Genomic DNA, 22,635 nt, shown 5'->3' on the forward strand with positions numbered 1-22,635 from the left:
AACACTGTTCTTCTGCAGCCTTCTCCTAAATACGCATGACCCTTGCATTGTAAAATAAACAAGACAGCAATATTTGACTCCTTGTCAAATATGCAGCAAGTGAAAGTCCAGTATGTTCTTGCCTTTTACCTATTTGAATATTGTCGTTCACAGTTGTTCAAAAATTGCTAATTTGTCAGTACATTTTGTAAGGCTAGATTTACAACAGCATTTTTGCAAAGGTGAGAATATACAGTATATACAGAAGACATTGACTCAGTCCTTGCAGTGGTGTCTATTATCTATGGGAAATATAACAGCAGTTATAGTTCTATGACTGATTAGTGGAAGATGAAGCTTCTGCCTCTGTTGGTTTCTGACCTTCCTTAGGTGTTTCTGGCTTCACCTCTTTACCGATCTCCCTACTTTTACTGCGATCTTTCCGATCTTTTCCTCTTTCACGATCTCGATCTCTGTCTCGATCGCGCTCTTTTTCCCTGCTTCGATCCCGGTCTCGGTCTCTGTCACGATCTCTGTCTCTGCTTCTTGATCGTTCTCTGTCACGTTGGTTTCTGTCTCTGTTTTTATCCCATTCTTTGTCTCTGTGTCTCTCCCAGTCCCTGTCTCTGTTGCAGTTTCTGCCACGGTCTGTTTCCCAAGGTCTGCCATGTTCTCGATCCCTTCGTCTTTCCTCAAAGGGTCTGCTTTGTCGATTCTCTGCTTGCTGAGGCTCTGGCTGATCTAAAACCTTGTCTTTACTTCCTCCTTCGTATCTCTCTCTCTGTCTCCCTTCAAATGTCTGGCCTCTAAATTCAAGATTTTTGCCTTCTCGGAAGTCAGATCCTGACCACTGTCCTTCTGACTCGGGCCCTTGCCCAGGAATACCAGAAAGAGGTGCAGACGGCCCAGCTTCCTCCCACATCTCCTTTCTGTGGCCTGGTGGATGACTGGGAAGGTCCAGGAGTGGTCTTGGGGTTGGCTTCATATTTTGTGGCGACTGTGGTCCATGCTGCGTAGAAAATAAGGCAGGAATGGGGCCCTTTTGACTTCCAAATCTTCCAGGGGCAGATCCTCTTTGTCCATCGTTATTTGGAGAAACATGCTCTTCTGAGAACTGTGGCGCTGGGCCTCTAAAATTAGGTCCATGAGGTCCTGCGTGTGCATTGAGCATCAGTGGTGCTGGAGGTCCTCCTTTCTGCCCAGACAAAGAAAACGGACCTCCAGCTCGGTTCTCCTCAAAGTGCTGTGGGAGAGGTCCACCCTCACCCTGAACTGGTGGAGATTCAGTTTGTTCTACAAATTGATGAGGCTGAGGGTTTCTTTGTTCTTCGTATTGCACCGCAGAAAGACCCCTGTCTGGTTCAAAGTGACCAGGTCCCTTTTCCTGAGAAGTAAACATTGGATTTGCCTCGTTTGACCAGGATACTTTGTGCATATCTTGCAAAGACTGACTGTCATTAGATGTGGAGAAATTAGGCTGAAAAGACGTACTTGGAGGTGTCGGAAGCAGCACTTTACGTAAAGGCCTGGATGTAGAAGGTTCTGCAGAAACTGCTTGACTCACATTTTCCAAAGTAACTTGAACAGTATTTTCAAATTTGCTATTAGGTGCCTCTTTTTGGAGCACTGCAGGAGGCTTTTCACTGGAAACCCAGTTATCACCACCGTAACTAAGCTGAGTAGCAGGAATTAAAGTTTTATCTTCCTTACCAAGTGAAGTCTGCAAAGTGTTTGGAAAACTCGCTTGAGGGTCACAGCTCTGGTTTAAAACTTGTGCTTGCTGATTGGAAGATGAAGGTAAATCTACTTTTTGCGCAGCCTGTTGGTCCTGATGGAACAATTCAGTCTCTATTAGGGAAGATTTTGGTGGAGGTGACATTAAAGCATCAGACACCGAGAAGTGAGCCACTGAAACACCAACAGCTGCTCGTTGTTGTCTGAGGGCTTCTTCTTGCTCCTCAGTTTGTCGTTTCTGCTCTTCTAGTTGTTTGTTTAATTCTTCTAACATTTTTTGCAGTTCCACCAAGGATGAAGACGCAGATAAATCTGGCACATACGAGGCAGGTGTTTCCACGGAAGTGTTTTTAGTGTCTGTATACATTTTGTTAGGTAAATCATCAACCGTAACTTTTGCTTCCTCCAAGATAGTTTTGTCTTCCAGATCATAGGCCTCATCCTTTAGTTCTGCTGTGTTACTGGGCTTCTCCACACTATACAGTTTTTTGCTTTCACCGGTCTGCATTTCAAAAGCTTTCTCTGGATCATATTCTTCTTTGGGATCGTATGGCCTGTCATCCTCCTCATCTTCTATAGCTTTGTCTTTTGACATCTGTCCAAACTGTTGTACAATGGGATCTAGCAAAGGAACAGCTGACACACCTCCATCCACAGCTGCTTTAGCTTCCTGATTTGAAGACTGGACAGTTTCAGTCTCCTTAGCAAGAGGTTCAAAAGTCTTCTTTTTACCAAAAAGTGTCTGGTGGATGTACTCAAGAGGTGTGGTATTTTTTGAGGATGAAGAATGCATAGCAGTAGCACTTGTAGAAGCGGTAGCTGAAACTGGTGGTGGTACAGTACTTGTGGTTCCACTCTTAGTCGAGGACGGTATTTTTAATACTGAAGGTGTGACTGATGAGGTTTCTGGAACGGGAAGTGGGGGTGGAGGTGGAGGAGATCCAGGTAGTGTTGTACTTACAGCTGAGTCTCCCGAATACAGTGTGTATTTCGGAGTTTTCTTTTCTTGTGAAGAAGCTACTGGCCCCTTAGAGTACAGCGATGTTTCTGTTTCCTCTTGCACCTGAATTCGGCTGCGCTTTTTCTCTATTTTGTCTGTATCCATGGTAGTAGCAAGACGCTTCCCTTTCTGACAGATAACCAATCCAAGAATTAAATTTGGACGTGAAGACTCGAGACCTGAAAGGAAACACAAAGATTGCATATGTAAAAAAACTACTATTTTTTATCTGTGTTCTCAATAGGAACTTATCATTTTATATAATGGCAGCTATGAGTCGTAACAGTAACAGTTCTTCTAAATTTCATGCAGTGACATTATCCCATAAGCCTATGTGTCTATATTTAATTACTATTTATATAAATTTGTATACAGTAACTAAAAATGTTTTAATTCTTTCCCTGATATTTTTTTAATATTGCAGTAACAGGTGAATCTTACTGAAAGATGTCCTTGTAAATGTCTCTGCTGTTCAAAAATTAAAGAAAGTTTTCCTATTTTTGTATTATTACTTTCTACTTATTATTGTCCACTTCCTCCCCCAATCAAATATTTCCTTTCTAAATGCTTTGCAAATACCTTATATACACAGAGATACTGATAAGTGAGAAAACCTGGACAAGCAATCTAACTTTCTGTAGGGCTACGTTGGAATTGAAGAACTAGAAATAAAGAGAAAAAAACTAATGCTATTAAAACAAACAAACAGACAAACAACAACAACAAACACTTCACTTTCTGTTACAAAGAAAGCACGAGGCATTGTTAAACTTAATAATTACATTTCTGTTCTAATCTGTGCTAAAATACCGGACTGACATTTACACCATTCCATCAAGGTGACTTTTAACACTGTTGTAGAATTGAGTTTGATGCCACAGACCCTTCCCTAAGTAAGAAATGTGAGCAGAATTACTCCATTGTGAAAGCTTCAGGCTTGAATCCCTGGAGAAGCATTTCCAGAAATGACCGGAAAGTTTCCCATAAAGAGGAAAAATGCAAACAGCTGAAGGTCCGTTTCACATTATTGTATTCCTTCCTTGTACATTCACATTTCCCACAGGCACTCGTGGAAGACAAATACAACCAGAATAAAGAGCAGGGAATAAATCCTTTAACATACAGTCAGTGGCAAATGTAGAAAAAACATATAAAGAGAGGATTTTAACTTCTGGATTTAGTGACTTGAGATCCTCATTTGGGAGCCATATTAATATTTGCATCCAGCAAGGAACCAATAATAGAGAAATGAAACTAACAGCAAAGAGATTTACTGTGGTTATACGATGAGGACTCTAAAACCTACACTGTCCCTTATATTCATGACCCTTAAGTAAGAGTTTAAAAGAGGTGTAATATATGAATTTATGTATATCTTTAGTCTCTTACTAAACAAAACCAACTGCTCACTAAGGAACAACTTATAAATAACTAATTATTGCCACTGAAAACTTCTTGATACCAGCAAAAACCCAAACTTCCCATAGTTGCAGATAAATTCTATTTGCCATTACCAGTCATAAGTATGAACCTTTGCTGAAACAACTGAATTCAAAGTTTTAAGGGGGCTCCTAAATTTACTATCTTATGAGAAAATTACATCAGCTGTTTTTATTTGTATAGCTGAAATTATATTCACGTACGCTAAGAAAGAATTAAATGAGGTAAGCCTATTTCTTAAGTTCAATGTGAGGTTTCCTCAGCAAGAGGATTATAACCAGGTAAATCAAGACGATGACTTCTTCAACACAGCTTCATTAAGCATAAAGATTTCATTAAGCAGTAACCTGCCTAAATTCTGAAATTCTGTGTTCTTCTGACTGTGACTGGTAATAGTGCAGCACGCCTGTTTTAGCCACATAATGGAGAGACCAGCAAAATCTGGTTACTCACTAGAAGGTCTTTGCAAAAAGACAGAAAAAATTGGGGCCAATGCAAAATCTACTTGAAGTTTCCTATCAGAAGCAGCTCTCATTTTAAGTATTTGGAAAAAAAATAACACTGAAATTTGATTGAATGCATTCTAGCTCCACAGCTGATTTCAGATTACTTCAAAGTTCAGTGTTTGAGTTTTACATAGTTCTGTGGTTGAGAGGATGTTGGCCATGCTGGTTTAAATAAACTTCTATTTTTCATTTAGTAGCACATATTATTTCCTACTTGTACATTTAAAATTCAGTGCCAAGTTTTTTCCTCCAGATCTAGTATTTCAGTATTTTGTGTTGCCAATTTTCACTTTCTTCCATGGTTAGAAATATATATATATATACACACGAATTATAAATGCATCAAGAAAATGACCTAGCTATACTAACCAAAACTAAGACTTGCTTATAATTTAGTTTGCTTATAATTCTATACAGATTGCCCTTGTGAGAGGGCAGGGACGGCAAGATGTACAACGAAAGGAGGCAGGACAGGAACTAAACAAGTAATTATCTTTGGTGAATCTAAGATTATTTGGAAAGGATCACAAATCCTTGATTCACCCAGTTAAAAACTCCTTTCAACCCACTGCCTAAAAGCAATCCTAGCAATTCTGATCACTATAGTTTACTACCCCAGATGAAGTTACATTAATACATAACATCAGGGCATAGCTCAAAAGACAGCTTACTTGGGAAGACTGTGTACACTCTGAAGAGACTCAATAGTTGGGTATGATTCACTCTGAGTGACTGCTTTACATTTTTTCTTTATCAGCATGTGAGTAACGACTCCACATTTGGTCAGCATCGACCCGTGCAGAGGATCTCTCAAATCTGTGTTCACCCTAAAACTCCTCGTAAGCATTCACTGTTCTTCTGTCGTTAACGTATTGGTTATCTGCCCTTCTGCAGAGACCTGTGATTTATCCAACTAGTCACAACATGCATCTCAAACACTGACTAATTGAAACGAGCAGGTTTCAAAAATCTATTGGACTGTGTATCTAAAATTAACAGCAAAAAGATAGAAAAACAGTTCTGAATCCCTGTAAGAGACAGAGATCATCGCTAATAAAATCAGAGTAAAACTTAAACACACGTTCAAGATAAATTCCAAAGCTAAATTAACAACGGTTATAACTGAATCTGTTTAGTTTGGTCAGAGAAGAAATCCATTAAAACTTTACATTTTGATACTGTAGTTTTCAACAGATGCCTAACCCAGTTTCTAAATTCATTCAATCCAAAGCGATCACACAGTAAGTGCTTCTTTTGGATGGAAATATACAGCCAGACCAGCACTTCAAAGCTCAGTCCCATTCCATTTCCATATCCGTAAATAGGTTTCAATATCCATAAATAGGTTAAGTGCCTAATTTTAGGTAATAACTAAATGAAAATGTTGGCTGCAGTCTCCAACTATTGCTCAATAACTATCTTTCACAAGCAAGCATTTTAAGTGCTGCAAGCTATGTTAGTAGCTTTTGATGCTAAATTATTTATAAAATATTGTTAAATGCATTCTGCATTTGAAGACCACGATGGTGTTATCAAGTTACATCCTGTAATTAAATCTATTTAAACAAGATGTATTAAATATTACTATGGGATTAATATTTTTTTTTCGTTAAATACGTTTTTTATTTTCATGAAATCAGTTTTGCAGTATTTATCTACGTAATGGCCACATATTGTCCCTACCATCCGCAGCTGCTAGGAAGTTAACTGTACCACTAAGGATACATCCCTAATTTCTGTACACTGATGGCAAAACTTAGGGAACAGACCTATGCCACACTTTTAACTGCAGAGACCAATACAAGCAAAGCTGTAATCATTATCAACACGCCGTTTAAATACTTGTCCCAGTTAATTGTGAAAGCATGATTGAAAACTATCAAGTTGGTGTATCTGGATTCAGTGATAGAGATCACTTCCACCGCTGTAACACTGCTGCACATTACGGTACATTTGCTGAATGGGAGTGGCTGACATCAAAAATATGTTGTTCTACTACTGCTGCTTTCCATACTGGTATGAGTACTCTAAATATCTTGAAGAGATTTCATGCCTTCATACTTAAAAACACTTCCAAGCTTAAACTAACGGAAGAGATACTGCGGCATGCCCTCTGCTGATACACTTTTTAAATTAAAATTCTTCTATATTAAATATGTATGGTACCCGATACATTGCCAACATTGCCAATAAATCCCTCCATAAGTGCGTCTTCCTAGTGCTAATAATGACTGATTATACCTTTTAATTTTTTTTCAAAGTGTTTTCAGATCTACAGATGAAAGTGCTAAATAGTGTTGTGTGTATGTGAAACGAGACAAACAAATTCACACACAGTAAACTACCAGAAAAAAAAAAAAAAAAAAAAAAACACAATGCTGAACATCCCACCAACAGATAATATCTGGTAATAAATATCTGAGGTGGTTGAAGTGAATAAATGTGAATATCCTTCCATGTTCCTCTATATCACCCATGACAAAGTTTTGTAGATCTTCTAGGCACTACAGCAGGTCAGAGGTCCTCAGTTGTGTTCCAAATCCAGTCCATCAGAAAACAGGATTCATAACAGATTCATAATCCGTATGCACCTGATGGAGCTGGTTGATACAGCTGGAATATCTTCCAGCTAGGACTTCTGGAGTGATGGGATTATTGTCCTCCCCCTCCTCCCGCCCCCAGTCATATTTATCAAAGTATCTTACACTGTCATGTTTTTTGAGTACTTGCTAAACTCTATTTGAAGGTACACACATTTAAGGAGACAATGACCACTTTCCCAAAAATATCTTTATTGGGTATAAACAACAGTAAATTCCGTCAGATGTCAGTAACAAGTATGTATTACAAGTCTTTTACGCTGCGGTATTAATACATGCCTGCAAGTGTTTATACCTATGTTTCTTCTGGGCAATTACCTCCAGTTTTGAAAGAACTTTTCCTATTTACGTTTTGTAAAAACCAGCCTGACATTCCTCATTTCTATACTAATACTAACAAGTCTGTCTACTTTTGCCAGGCCTCCACTTTAAAAGCTTCATTTGAAATGAAATCTACAACAGAAATATAAAAGATAATGTACAAGGACAGCCTATGTTTGCTCAAGAATGCAAGGAGGGGAAGATCATTTAAATGCTTCCCTAGAGCAGGTTAAGACAGGCTCAGAGCGTATGAGAAAAATCTTGTCCAAGAACACAAAGCAAGCGCCCTTTGCAATTTCATGCAGGAAAGAAGAGTATTTTCCTAGCATTACATTACTTGTTGGTGGTGTTTTTTTGTTATTGTTTTTTAAGTCGTATGCCATTAACATGTGAAAACCTGGCCAGGCAGAACACACCTCTGTTTATGAATATAAGCCCTGAGAATGCTTCATTGAGTTTAGTCCTAAACTTGTATTTGGGTAGCAGAGGACAGTCAGCTTGTCAGAAAGGTCAGCTCCTTACATGTTTTAATGTGTAATTATTTTGCGCTGTTTAGTATTTTGCAAACCATCCTTACAACAATGCAGTATTGCCTTCATTGTAACGTGTAGCTCTTAAGCTCCTCAACCTGTTACTCTAGATGAAAAAAGGTACTTATTTGGAAACTAAGCATATGCACCGCCTCCATCCTCAGATGAAGGTGACTTCAAATTTTGTAATATAAAGGTGTTTCACATCTGAATTCATTCTCATTTCTTCTGTTTCCATGTTCAGTGCACAAAGATGGAGCAAATTCAAGCCATACATTACTGCTGATAACTCTAACTAAAAATAGAAGAGCGTAATATATACCAACCTATACCACCTACTGTCTGCCACCTACGCAAAAGGAATTTGCCTGCTCCCAGGCAAACCAATGTTCTGAAGTCAGTGATTTGTCTGGAACTTGATCCAGGTAGCACAGAATATTTCAGACCCCGTGTACATGCATATTGCATGCACAGCGTAATACATACCATGAGATAACAACAATGTAGTGAAACCATAAACGTTACCTTTGTCTTCAGAGATTTCTTGACTGCTCCGTGGGATAAGAGTCTCCTATGTGATTTAGGGGACAGCACATGGCTTGTAGGGACCTAAAACTTGGTGGATTTATGGGTTGTTGAAAGTAGGGTCGGTTGAATGTTCTCATAATGTTTGCTTGTTTGTCTCAATATAGTGGCTGTTCTATGTACTCCATTTTATGGGTAAACAAATCCTCCTAACAGCAGAGATTTATCTTGTTGGAAAGGCTATGTGAGTTTCAGACCATGGCACCTTGAGATGATTGACTTTGCAATTTTTTCCTATATGCACACTTTTAAAATCTTTTTATAAAATTATATATTTTTTAATTATGCTTACATTAAACATTCAAAACCAATTGGTCTCTGATTTACTCGTTTTGTAATTTTACCTAGCAGTTAACCTCCCCTAAATTTTGTGCTTACCTGGTCCCTTAAAGGGCAAGAGGTTGGAAGGAATTGGGTCCTTAGAACTCAGTGGGATCAGGTAGAGATTCTTGACATGTCTGTTGTTATTAGTTACAACACCAAAACAACGACGACTGCTAAAATAGGAGTAGAGAGAGATATAGGCAACTTCTTCTTCTTCTGTGGCAGGATGGAAACGAATCAAACGAATCAAAAACAATTCCTGAAATACAAAATCAAAGTGGAAAAATTCAACCTGTAACACATCAGCAAATAAAATCGTTTTCCACTTTCATCCAATATAGGATGAAAGTCTGGAGCAGCTTTAAACCAAGATTTAAGAAAATACTGTCATTCAATTGGTAATATTAAACCAGAATCAATTTTGTCATTTTCAGAAAGACCAACTATTTACGTATCTCACATCAAGCTACACCTCTTTAGGTTCAGAATATTCAAATAATTAGGAAAGAAATGGAAAATTCTTAGATTATATTTGCATACCGTGCTTCATTTTTACTAAATCCATCAGGGTTTTAGTAGTAAAATTTATTACATACACTTACTAATAATTTCCTAGTCTTTTAAAATTGAATTTCTATCTTCAGTAACTGAATAAATAGATTGTTTATATTCAATCATTAAAAAACAATAGGTTGTATGAATGTTTAACTACTACACAGGGGAAAGACGATTGGCAGCTCAACAGGCAAACCTGTTTCTTCAATAAATCAAAAATTTCAATGGAATAAGTGGTAGCAGTAGTTTTCCAGGTGTGATCGACATCAATATAAATTAGTAACAAGGAAATTCTATCAAAAGCCGCTGTGTATTTCTTCCTGGTTTTCCAAAGGATTTTAAGTAAATACCTTACAAAGTGAAGATTTGAGTTTGCCAACATAATCCCAGACTGCCTTCGGTGAGATCTTCCCACCAATATGAATCGTGTCTGGTAAATCCTAAACAAGAAGCATTACATGGTCGTGTAAGAAAAGGAAAGAGAGGCTACAGTTTTGAACCAGCACAGATTGCCCCATCCCAGTAGCTTAGGCGATAATACAGTACTATGTTTTACTAAACTTGCACATATACATTCCTAATTTCAGACAGGCTGTTTCCAAAATGCAAGGAGTTCATTATGGCATATTACTGGAAGGCTGGCAGTACACACAAAACAGAAAAAGCACTGCCTGACGAAGATAGCAGTGGAAGGTCAAATACTTTTGTATGCCTATCAGCCGATTCTATTTGTTAGCTTTGCTTTTACAGGGAACCTGTTATATGTAGTATAGCTTTTATCTACGCTTTCAATTTATCTGAAATTTTTGCACCCATATGAATTCTAGTTAGCTTCCTGTCATGATGACAGTGAAACCTGTTTTAGCAAAAACAACAAGAGAGCCACCAACCCTCCTAAGAAAAGACCTAAACTACACGCCTGAAACCCTCAATCACAACAAATACACTTCTTCAGAGAAGTTAAGAAACTGCTCAGTTGTTTCATCACAAGCTGTCATACTACCTCATTAGTTGAATGTACACCCTCCCAAAATATAAAAGCAGTTGCATCAAAGTTAATCAAAGCATGATATTTTTAATAAATGGCCAAACTTTTCTAATAGATCACATCAGTGATCCATCCATCTGTTTGTGAGCAGAACAAGGCATCTCTTTCAAAACACATGCTGATGATGCTTCTCATCAAAAACTGATCTTGAAATCAAGCTATTATTCTATGTTAGATACTAACATATATGTAAACATATTAACAGACATGAGAATTCTTCACAAATACGTGAGGAATTTTTTTAAAAGGCTTTCTCTCCTCCCCCCTGCCTCAGGCTACTGTTCCTATTACTAAAGGAGATTACTAAAGGGATGCAATTTTTTTTTTTGTTACACGTCCAATATAACAACATACACAGTGACCCCAGCCTTTCTAACAACAGGAACTGCAATACATTCTAAACGCATAAACATGTCAGTGCTAACCTCACTAAGATAATCAAAGCACCCGGAGACAGGATATGCTTTAGCGATAAATTTGGCCACACTCTGCAGATTAATAAATCCTTTCCAAATGGTGTTGAGGCGAGAGAGGAAGAGAGAAGTGTCGCTGCCTTGAGGTGAGCGTGGCTCAGCAACACTGCAAAACAAATCCAAAAGAGAAACGTTATAGAGCACAGTAAGAATGCTTCCTTCTTCTTCTTTTCTTCCCTCCTCTTATTGATCAATTACTTTCTTTTAAAAAAGCAAGTAACAGAAGCCTTAGTAAATGCTTTGTTAATGTTTTCCACTTTCATCCAATATAGGATGAAAGTCTGGAGCAGCTTTAAACCAACCCTCACAAACACTTAATATATTTGAATGCACATGCAGATTTAAAGTCAAATATCTTATAAGTTTTATTTATCTGTTAAAACACATTGAAGAATTTTTACTGTCAATATATCACGATGCTCAGAAAATTTTACCAACTAGAGAAGTTAAACAAGGAGATGACAAATTAAAAATTTAAAGTTCAGGTAATCGCATTTAAAGTTGAACATGCCTTTTGATTATTGGCAGGGGAGGGTAAGAAGCAAAGGGGGACAAACACACTGAACATAGCGAGACCAGAGATTCAGTGGCTTAGCTTACTATTAAATATACACACCTGATATTGGGTGACTGATGAACAGCTAAGTATCTTGGATCTGGTGAGGACGATGGCTTTGTTAATATTGATTTGGGGACAGTCATAACTGGTTTTGACATTTCCTGCTTTGTCTCCCCTGTTAAAACTTCACCAGATGCAGTACCAGAACGCAGGGCTGTCGTCGTACTACCAGAGGAGCCGCTCATTGGTGTTCTAGGCTCTCGGCCAGAAACTGTTACAGTTGTGACAACTGCACCAGTGCAAGAGGCAGGAAAAGTCGAAGGTTCTTCAGATGAAGTATCTGTGTTGCCATGGCCTTGGGTTGTAGGGATGTAAGTTCTTTCTAAGCTTGACTGGGAAACTGCTTCTACTGCAGGTGCAACTTCGGTTTCCTCTGTGTTTTCAGAGGCGGCCTCTTTAGCAGGCTCCGCTGCTGCTGCTGGTGCAGAACTTTCATATTTTTGCTGAACTTCTGGTTTAGATTTTGACACTGCTTTTTTAGCAGAAGCCATTAATTTTATCTTCTTCGGTGGTAATTCATCTTCAGATGCTGAAATCTGACCTACAAAATTAATTTTAAAGTGTTTTTGATTACTGTTTAACAATGAAAAGGTCTGAAGAGAAAAACAAGTAAGCAAGCAATGCTCTTAATAATTCTTTTACTTCAGACAAAGTCAACACTGTAGATACCTGTACAGATTTTGCAGTTCAGGTCAAAAAGATGGGCTCGATGTTCATTTCTTGCATCCTTCAACATACTGCTAAAAACGTCTAGAGAAGGAGCACTATTTACATTTTGTACAGTTTGGGTTGACTTCTGCTGCTCCTGGAAATGAATAAACACAGAAAACATTCTGGTTGATTGCTAAATTCAATCATAAAAAAATACTTTTGAAACCGTTAATTCCGGTTCTTTAAAAAGATATTAAGGGCTGTGCAGAACTACTGCTCTGAGCAGCACTTACAAAAAGATGGAATTTTGAACTATTCTTCCCCTTTTATCATTTGTTTAAGAATATCATGTCAAACAGAGTTCTCAAATAGTATTTGTCCTCATTTCATTTCATGTAATTCTGAAGTAGATACTATCACATTAACTGCTTCCTGAGAATACAGAATTGTAATACTGATCACATTTTTGGGGGGGAAAACAATTGGCTAAGATTTTGCTGTAAACTGAGGCAAAGGTCTGAAAAACACGCATCATCTGATATTTTAGAAGCACATGCGATATATGCCCGATATTAGGTTGTTGCATTCCTTCAAACCAAAAGGAAAATGCTCATAGCACACCTACTAGGTGATATTCTTACAGTTCATTGAAACAACCTGCATTTCTGATACAAAATTTGAGGCCCTAGTTAGCATTTATCTCCCTTGGCACCTCCATGCTAAAGCAATAGCTAATACTTACATCAGAATCAGACACCGGGGGAGAATCTTCCATATTTACATCAGGCACTTGTTCCCGTTTTACAGCTGCTTTCTTGATCTCGTGTGATTTGTTTCTTGACTCTAACATCTGAGAGAAACAAAAACACTTTAGTAACAAGTCTGCATACTGATTTTATAATTTTATTTTGTATTTTCTTATCAGTTGGCTAGTGGAAGAGAAAAAGCTTACGTTATTCATATTTCATTAGGAAGAAAACAATATATTAATTATGGGTGGTAAGGGCTGGTGAAGTTACTGTTAGTTCATATCTAAGGACACACTGGAGAATTGTATTGCTTACCGCTTTGGCTGGTTTCTCCTTCCATACAAACAGTTCTTTAGATAAAAGTTCTTCGGGTTTCATTCTCACTAGTTTTGACACTGAGATTTCTCCACGAAGAACACGATGAAGAAGTCCCTAAAAAAAACAAACAAAAAACACACTTTGTTGCCATGCTGAATAACTTAAGCAACTAACATGATTTGCAGTGCTGGACTGTCAAAACCCTTTCAGGTTTCTTAATTCCCTATTAAAAATGCCAGTTAATCCTAAGAAAACTTAGCACGGTGCAGCAACCAGAAACTAATGATGAAATCATCATGAAGTATGAATTTTCCACATTTCCATAAAATATACTATCAATTCTACTGAACAGGAATTTCGAGAGGTGAACTGCCACTCCTGTTTCATATCTATAGTAGAATTTTTTTTAAAGAAATTACGTTGTCTAGTCACTATTCCCATCTGCACCAGCTTCTTTTTCCTTTAAAAGATAAATTATCATGTACACAAGTGGTCTCCCATACAAACCACAGAACGTCACAGAAGAAAAACATTTATTTTTTTTCTAAGAATGCCATTCAATAAACAAATATTTCGCTACAAAGGCCAATCTTAATAAATACACGCGATCCAACTGGACTTCCATTCCAACTGGATTATTTAATATTTGAATGGCTTTAAAACAATTTTGTAGAGCATAATTCATAAGTCTCTCTCTTGAAACTACATATTGATGTATTATTTAAAAAACAGAATATATTTCAGTACGTTTACTGTTTAAGTAAATTCCAAACCTGATTTTTTGGGTCCTCGAGATCGAACATGATGCTACGGTATTTACTCTTGTATCGGTTGTCCGTAACTTGAAACAAATTAAACACCTCCTTTTCAATATTGAGTGCTACTTTCCCTACTTCACTCTCTGTCATGACCAGATCATCACTATCATTGACTCTGTTAAAAACAAGAAAGGGTATGCGCATTTACGTTAGGCACAAATTCTTCAGGCAGCATTCATAAAAACTAAATTTTCAGAGGAAGGAGTTAACCCCGCTTTTATTCACTCAGTGAGGACTTCCTTAAAACACATTTCAAAGCCAAAGTCTATCTCAGGACCTCAAAATGTCAACAATGGCAACCTTTTGCTACTGTCTACAGAAGACCACGGAAGACAGCCTTAACGAACTGAAGCCAGGTCAGTCCTTACAAATCCTCCTACTCATGACACTGCAATTAGTTTTTTGTTGTTGTTTTTTGTCATGAGCTACTGAGGGAGCTAAAACACTTCAGTTTTAATCTTAGACCCTCCACTGTGAACAGCATTTCTATTTCAGAGACACTACCAGAGCACAGTGGCCTAAGTCTTGACAGCTGACAAGAGCTTTAATATTTGTGGGACAATGTTTCAGCTTTTTTTTTTTTAAGAAAAAAAAAAAAAAGTAATACAGTTGCTAACTTTGGGAGAAGAAGGAACCTCTGCCTCAGCAAGCCCTTCCAACCTTTCACTGTGATATTCCCTACACTATGCTTCGTACAACCCCTACATCTCCAAACACCACCATTGCCAGATATCAGCTTCAGGTCACCTGCATTATAAACATCTCTATGCTGTGATTTAATTCTTCAACTGTAATTGTCTCTCACTACAAATGGGATAGTGACGTTTTTTTAAAGGCTTTTTCACATGCCCAATTATTTGGCATCAGATTTTTTATTTTTAATAAAGCTCTAATGCTAAAAATACTTGTAGTAATTTCTAGCACAAATTAAATCCCTTAGTAGCACTTAGCAAGAAAGAAACAAAACTCTGCAGGCTAACCCTTTACTTCTAGTTGTAGTTTCCTATATAAAATAAGTGCTTTGAATTCCCACCCACCTCTTCCATAACATTTCTTTTAGGGACTGACGAATATTTTGTCGAATCTGCGAGTTGGGCTGCGACTGGATAGGGCTAGCTTGTGTTTTTGCTTGACTACTTCCAGATGCAGTAGAAACGGAAGACGGCGAAGGCCTTTTGAGTCCTCCAGCCAAACTGGATGCAGCTAGTTTTTTGGAAACTGGCGAGTCATGAGAAGAAGCTGCTTGTTTTGAAGGAACGCCGCCTGTTGAGGGCGATGGTTTCTTGGGAATTTCACCTTTGAAACTCCCAGCAGGTTTAAGCGTCTGCTTCATTAGTGATGTGCTAGACATGGAAGGGGACTTCTTTGGAGGAAAATTTTTAGTGAGGGAAGATGCATGTTTCTCCACCATAGATGCTGAAGCAATAGCTTTCTTTGATGCCCCTATAAACTCTGTCGCTTTATCTTTGTTTCTCTTCTCTTCCTTTTGAGCTGTTAAAACAAAGAAGAAAATGCAGTATTAAATGCTTAACATTATAACTTCCTGTTTATGAAGACCAGCTGTCAACCTATAAGGAAGTCTGTGAAATACCTCTGGAGAACTACCAAGTATATAATTTAAGCCATTCATTTTTAAAGCCTTTTTAAAAAATGTGTAAAAGTTGACTTTTTTAAGAAGAAGTTTGCCTTTGATCCTGCAGAGAGCACTTCTCAGAGACTGTCGGAAGAGTTTAAAAGAGTTGCATTTCGGTTGTAAAGGTTGAAAATCTCAGTCACAAGCTATGCAAGAAAATTAAAAAAAAAAAAAAAGACACCACCTTCAAAGATTCCTGAGTTGGACTTCATGATTAAGCTTCAAAACAAACAAACAAACAAACAAACAAACAAACAAAAATTTTCACAAAGTCTTTAAAAAAAAAAAAAAAAAAAGCAACACAACCCATATCTCACATTTAAGCAGAAATCCTCGCTCCAAACTTTCTACTTTAAGGAGCAAGCAAAGAGAGTCAAGTTAAACAACAAATCAATTGCTTAAAATTTTAAATATACGTTCAAGCCATTTGGTTGCTAGTATGAGTATCACACTCTCGCTCTAAACTATCAGATCTTCTCATTTACTTTCCAGTTAAACTCTAGATTTAATACTATAATATTTAATAATTAAATATTAAAACCATTGCTCAAACTGCGGCTATTTAATTCCCACCAACTATTCCATTCACAATATCCAAAACTGCCATTTAATGTTTTTTCTAACATCAATATATTGACAATACACATAATGCACAAGAAAATTTACAAATTACAAGCGAAGACTCCATATACTGAAGTTATAATTGCACAGGACTTTAAAAACAAGCATTTCTGTAGGTTGCATTTCACCTGTCCACATTTTGGCACTGACGGGAACAGTTCAGCAAAACGTAATAAGCCAAAACACACTCTCCATCCAGCAAACGTCATGTGCTCCACTTCAGTTTGCCAGAAGTATCGTTTACAGGACATCAGAGTTACCGTGAGCAGTTACCGTGACACATTTGTTCTGAAAGCACAACAGTTCCGAGGGAAACCAAGAAACAACTCCTGAGATGAAGTTGTTCTGATTAGAAAAGCTAAAGTTACTTCCCCAAAAGTCTTTTTTCTCCTCATAAATCTGCATTTGACTACTGACCAGTTTGTGATTTAATTTTTTAATTATTATCTGATTTTTTTATCTTAATTTTTTATCTTAATTTTTTCTTATCTTAATTTTTTAATTATTATCTGATGTTTTTAGCTAGCAAGGTCTTGTAATCAGAATTAGCCCCAATTTGATTACTGTTTAAAAATGAAAAGGTCTGAAGAGAAAAACAAGTAAGCAAGCAATGCTCTTAATAATTCTTTTACTTTAAAGTCAACACTGTAGATACCTGTACAGATTTTGCAGTTCAGGTCAAAAAGATGGGCTCGATGTTCATTTGTTGTATCCTTCAACATACTGCTAAAAACGTCTAGAGAAGGAGCACTATTTACATTTTGTACAGTTTGGGTTGACTTCTGCTGCTCCTGGAAATGAACAAACACAGAAAACATTCTGGTTGATTGCTAAATTCAATCATAAAAAAATACTTTTGAAACCGTTAATTCCAGTTCTTTAAAAAGATATTAAGGGCTGTGCAGAACTACTGCTCTGAGCAGCACTTACAAAAAGATGGAATTTTGAACTATTCTTCCCCTTTTATCATTTGTTTAAGAATATCATGTCAAACAGAGTTCTCAAATAGTATTTGTCCTCATTTCATTTCATGTAATTCTGAAGTAGATACTATCACATTAACTGCTTCCTGAGAATACAGAATTGTAATACTGATCACATTTTTGGGGGGGAAAACAATTGGCTAAGATTTTGCTGTAAACTGAGGCAAAGGTCTGAAAAACACGCATCATCTGATATTTTAGAAGCACATGCGATATATGCCCGATATTAGGTTGTTGCATTCCTTCAAACCAAAAGGAAAATGCTCATAGCACACCTACTAGGTGATATTCTTACAGTTCATTGAAACAACCTGCATTTCTGATACAAAATTTGAGGCCCTAGTTAGCATTTATCTCCCTTGGCACCTCCATGCTAAAGCAATAGCTAATACTTACATCAGAATCAGACACCGGGGGAGAATCTTCCATATTTACATCAGGCACTTGTTCCCGTTTTACAGCTGCTTTCTTGATCTCGTGTGATTTGTTTCTTGACTCTAACATCTGAGAGAAACAAAAACACTTTAGTAACAAGTCTGCATACTGATTTTATAATTTTATTTTGTATTTTCTTATCAGTTGGCTAGTGGAAGAGAAAAAGCTTACGTTATTCATATTTCATTAGGAAGAAAACAATATATTAATTATGGGTGGTAAGGGCTGGTGAAGTTACTGTTAGTTCATATCTAAGGACACACTGGAGAATTGTATTGCTTACCGCTTTGGCTGGTTTCTCCTTCCATACAGACAGTTCTTTAGATAAAAGTTCTTCGGGTTTCATTCTCACTAGTTTTGACACTGAGATTTCTCCACGAAGAACACGATGAAGAAGTCCCTAAAAAAAACAAACAAAAAACACACTTTGTTGCCATGCTGAATAACTTAAGCAACTAACATGATTTGCAGTGCTGGACTGTCAAAACCCTTTCAGGTTTCTTAATTCCCTATTAAAAATGCCAGTTAATCTTAAGAAAACTTAGCACGGTGCAGCAACCAGAAACTAATGATGAAATCATCATGAAGTATGAATTTTCCACATTTCCATAAAATATACTATCAATTCTACTGAACAGGAATTTCGAGAGGTGAACTGCCACTCCTGTTTCATATCTATAGTAGAATTTTTTTTAAAGAAATTACGTTGTCTAGTCACTATTCCCATCTGCACCAGCTTCTTTTTCCTTTAAAAGATAAATTATCATGTACACAAGTGGTCTCCCATACAAACCACAGAACGTCACAGAAGAAAAACATTTATTTTTTTTCTAAGAATGCCATTCAGTAAACAAATATTTCACTACAAAGGCCAATCTTAATAAATACACACGATCCAACTGGACTTCCATTCCAACTGGATTATTTAATATTTGAATGGCTTTAAAACAATTTTTTAGAGCATAACTCATAAGTCTCTCTCTTGAAACTACATATTGATGTATTATTTAAAAAACAGAATATATTTCAGTACGTTTACTGTTTAAGTAAATTCCAAACCTGATTTTTTGGGTCCTCGAGATCGAACATGATGCTACGGTATTTACTCTTGTATCGGTTGTCCGTAACTTGAAACAAATTAAACACCTCCTTTTCAATATTGAGTGCTACTTTCCCTACTTCACTCTCTGTCATGACCAGATCATCACTATCATTGACTCTGTTAAAAACAAGAAAGGGTATGCGCATTTACGTTAGGCACAAATTCTTCAGGCAGCATTCATAAAAACTAAATTTTCAGAGGAAGGAGTTAACCCCGCTTTTATTCACTCAGTGAGGACTTCCTTAAAACACATTTCAAAGCCAAAGTCTATCTCAGGACCTCAAAATGTCAACAATGGCAACCTTTTGCTACTGTCTACAGAAGACCACGGAAGACAGCCTTAACGAACTGAAGCCAGGTCAGTCCTTACAAATCCTCCTACTCATGACACTGCAATTAGTTTTTTGTTGTTGTTTTTTGTCATGAGCTACTGAGGGAGCTAAAACACTTCAGTTTTAATCTTAGACCCTCCACTGTGAACAGCATTTCTATTTCAGAGACACTACCAGAGCACAGTGGCCTAAGTCTTGACAGCTGACAAGAGCTTTAATATTTGTGGGACAATGTTTCAGCTTTTTTTTTTTTTTAAGAAAAAAAAAAAAAAGTAATACAGTTGCTAACTTTGGGAGAAGAAGGAACCTCTGCCTCAGCAAGCCCTTCCAACCTTTCACTGTGATATTCCCTACACTATGCTTCGTACAACCCCTACATCTCCAAACACCACCATTGCCAGATATCAGCTTCAGGTCACCTGCATTATAAACATCTCTATGCTGTGATTTAATTCTTCAACTGTAATTGTCTCTCACTACAAATGGGATAGTGATGTTTTTTTAAAGGCTTTTTCACATGCCCAATTATTTGGCATCAGATTTTTTATTTTTAATAAAGCTCTAATGCTAAAAATACTTGTAGTAATTTCTAGCACAAATTAAATCCCTTAGTAGCACTTAGCAAGAAAGAAACAAAACTCTGCAGGCTAACCCTTTACTTCTAGTTGTAGTTTCCTATATAAAATAAGTGCTTTGAATTCCCACCCACCTCTTCCATAACATTTCTTTTAGGGACTGACGAATATTTTGTCGAATCTGCGAGTTGGGCTGCGACTGGATAGGGCTAGCTTGTGTTTTTGCTTGACTGCTTCCAGATGCAGTAGAAACGGAAGACGGCGAAGGCCTTTTGAGTCCTCCAGCCAAACTGGATGCAGCTAGTTTTTTGGAAACTGGCGAGTCATGAGAAGAAGCTGCTTGTTTTGAAGGAACGCCGCCTGTTGAAGGCGATGGTTTCTTGGGAATTTCACCTTTGAAACTCCCAGCAGGTTTAAGCGTCTGCTTCATTAGTGATGTGCTAGACATGGAAGGGGACTTCTTTGGAGGAAAATTTTTAGTGAGGGAAGATGCATGTTTCTCCACCATAGATGCTGAAGCAATAGCTTTCTTTGATGCCCCTATAAACTCTGTCGCTTTATCTTTGTTTCTCTTCTCTTCCTTTTGAGCTGTTAAAACAAAGAAGAAAATGCAGTATTAAATGCTTAACATTATAACTTCCTGTTTATGAAGACCAGCTGTCAACCTATAAGGAAGTCTGTGAAATACCTCTGGAGAACTACCAAGTATATAATTTAAGCCATTCATTTTTAAAGCCTTTTTAAAAAATGTGTAAAAGTTGACTTTTTTAAGAAGAAGTTTGCCTTTGATCCTGCAGAGAGCACTTCTCAGAGACTGTCGGAAGAGTTTAAAAGAGTTGCATTTTGGTTGTAAAGGTTGAAAATCTCAGTCACAAGCTATGCAAGAAAATTAAAAAAAAAAAAAAAAGACACCACCTTCAAAGATTCCTGAGTTGGACTTCATGATTAAGCTTCAAAACAAACAAACAAACAAACAAACAAACAAACAAACAAGCAAACATTTTCACAAAGTCTTTTAAAAAAAAAAAAAAAAAAAGCAACACAACCCATATCTCACATTTAAGCAGAAATCCTCGCTCCAAACTTTCTACTTTAAGGAGCAAGCAAAGAGAGTCAAGTTAAACAACAAATCAATTGCTTAAAATTTTAAATATACGTTCAAGCCATTTGGTTGCTAGTATGAGTATCACACTCTCGCTCTAAACTATCAGATCTTCTCATTTACTTTCCAGTTAAACTCTAGATTTAATACTATAATATTTAATAATTAAATATTAAAACCATTGCTCAAACTGCGGCTATTTAATTCCCACCAACTATTCCATTCACAATATCCAAAACTGCCATTTAATGTTTTTTCTAACATCAATATATTGACAATACACATAATGCACAAGAAAATTTACAAATTACAAGCGAAGACTCCATATACTGAAGTTATAATTGCACAGGACTTTAAAAACAAGCATTTCTGTAGGTTGCATTTCACCTGTCCACATTTTGGCACTGACGGGAACAGTTCAGCAAAACGTAATAAGCCAAAACACACTCTCCAGCCAGCAAACGTCATGTGCTCCACTTCAGTTTGCCAGAAGTATCGTTTACAGGACATCAGAGTTACCGTGACACATTCGTTGTGGCAGCACAACGGTTCCGAGGGAAACCAAGAAACAACTCCTGAGATGAAGTTGTTCTGATTAGAAAAGCTAAAGTTACTTCCCCAAAAGTCTTTTTTCTCCTCATAAATCTGCATTTGACTACTGACCAGTTTGTGATTTCTTAATTTTTTAATTATTATCTGATGTTTTTAGCTAGCAAGGTTTTGTAATCAGAATTAGTCCCACAGCCCCATCTGCAGAGAGCTATGTGCTTCCCGGGAAGGATGCAGAAATTCAACTTTGGTTAATTTCACCACAAACCAAATGGACCCTTTTGGTCTTCCATACCTGCTACAGTGAGAGCAGACATTATCAGGAAGGGTCTAACAACCGATTTTTCTCAGACTTGAGGGGGACAAAGGTAGGGAGCACCCTTCTGAAGCCCAGTTCGCCCAGTTCAAGAAATCCTATAACAGCATACTGTTTGAATAGAAATACACCTCAGAAAGGGGAAGATTTGCATTACCTAAGAAACAATGTCACTACTCATTTCTGAGTGAAACAGCCTTCCCACCTTTGCCGGTCGTTAAATTCTGTTAGACGCTGAGCATTTGTAGTAGGCACCTCCAGCAGAACGCAAGCTTGTAACGAGCTGCACTACACTGCCTCTTACTGCCAGCATGTTTCACCACCAATACACAAGCTGGTGGTTAAGATGAACCATAAAACCGATGCTGTACCTGAATTTTCATAAGGCTAGGCAGAGAAGCAGGTGCTAAACATTGCCTGGAATACAAAGTGAAGAGGAGGATGCAGAAGCACTAGCTATGTGGATCCACTGTGAGTGGATGCCTTGCTAAAGCTTTCTGAGGGAAAATTATCTGAAGTGTAAGATGAAACACACTACATTAAATCATTCCAAAGAGCGTGAAGATCTTACTAGAGATTAAACTTCTTGTTCACCCACTGTTCCCGTACTTTTCCCTAGGGACTGGTCTCAAGTACTGACAAACTGAACACAAACCCGGGGGATGTTGAGCTGGACTCACACGGACTTCTCTTCTGTTTCTAGTATCTCCCAAAGCCTACCCCACTAACCTTACACT

The 22,635-nt window shown here is 37.4% G+C and overlaps 1 protein-coding gene across 1 annotated transcript; it reads right to left on the reverse strand.

Annotated features, from left to right (window-relative positions):
* Positions 1-310: 310 nt before the first annotated feature.
* Positions 311-21,899, reverse strand: LOC137858038 (death-inducer obliterator 1-like). Its single transcript, XM_068685428.1, has 11 exons — positions 21,878-21,899; positions 20,066-20,519; positions 18,982-19,141; positions 18,206-18,322; positions 17,884-17,991; positions 17,160-17,295; positions 11,712-12,255; positions 11,048-11,201; positions 9,925-10,014; positions 9,074-9,278; positions 311-2,892 (listed from the first exon to the last, which is right to left on the reverse strand). Exons 1-11 carry the CDS (start codon positions 21,897-21,899, stop codon positions 311-313), a joined length of 4,572 nt encoding a protein of 1,523 aa, XP_068541529.1.
* Positions 21,900-22,635: the final 736 nt, after the last annotated feature.

This window comes from Anas acuta, chromosome 5 (assembly GCF_963932015.1).
Source record: "Anas acuta chromosome 5, bAnaAcu1.1, whole genome shotgun sequence".
Classification (NCBI taxonomy): domain Eukaryota; kingdom Metazoa; phylum Chordata; class Aves; order Anseriformes; family Anatidae; genus Anas; species Anas acuta.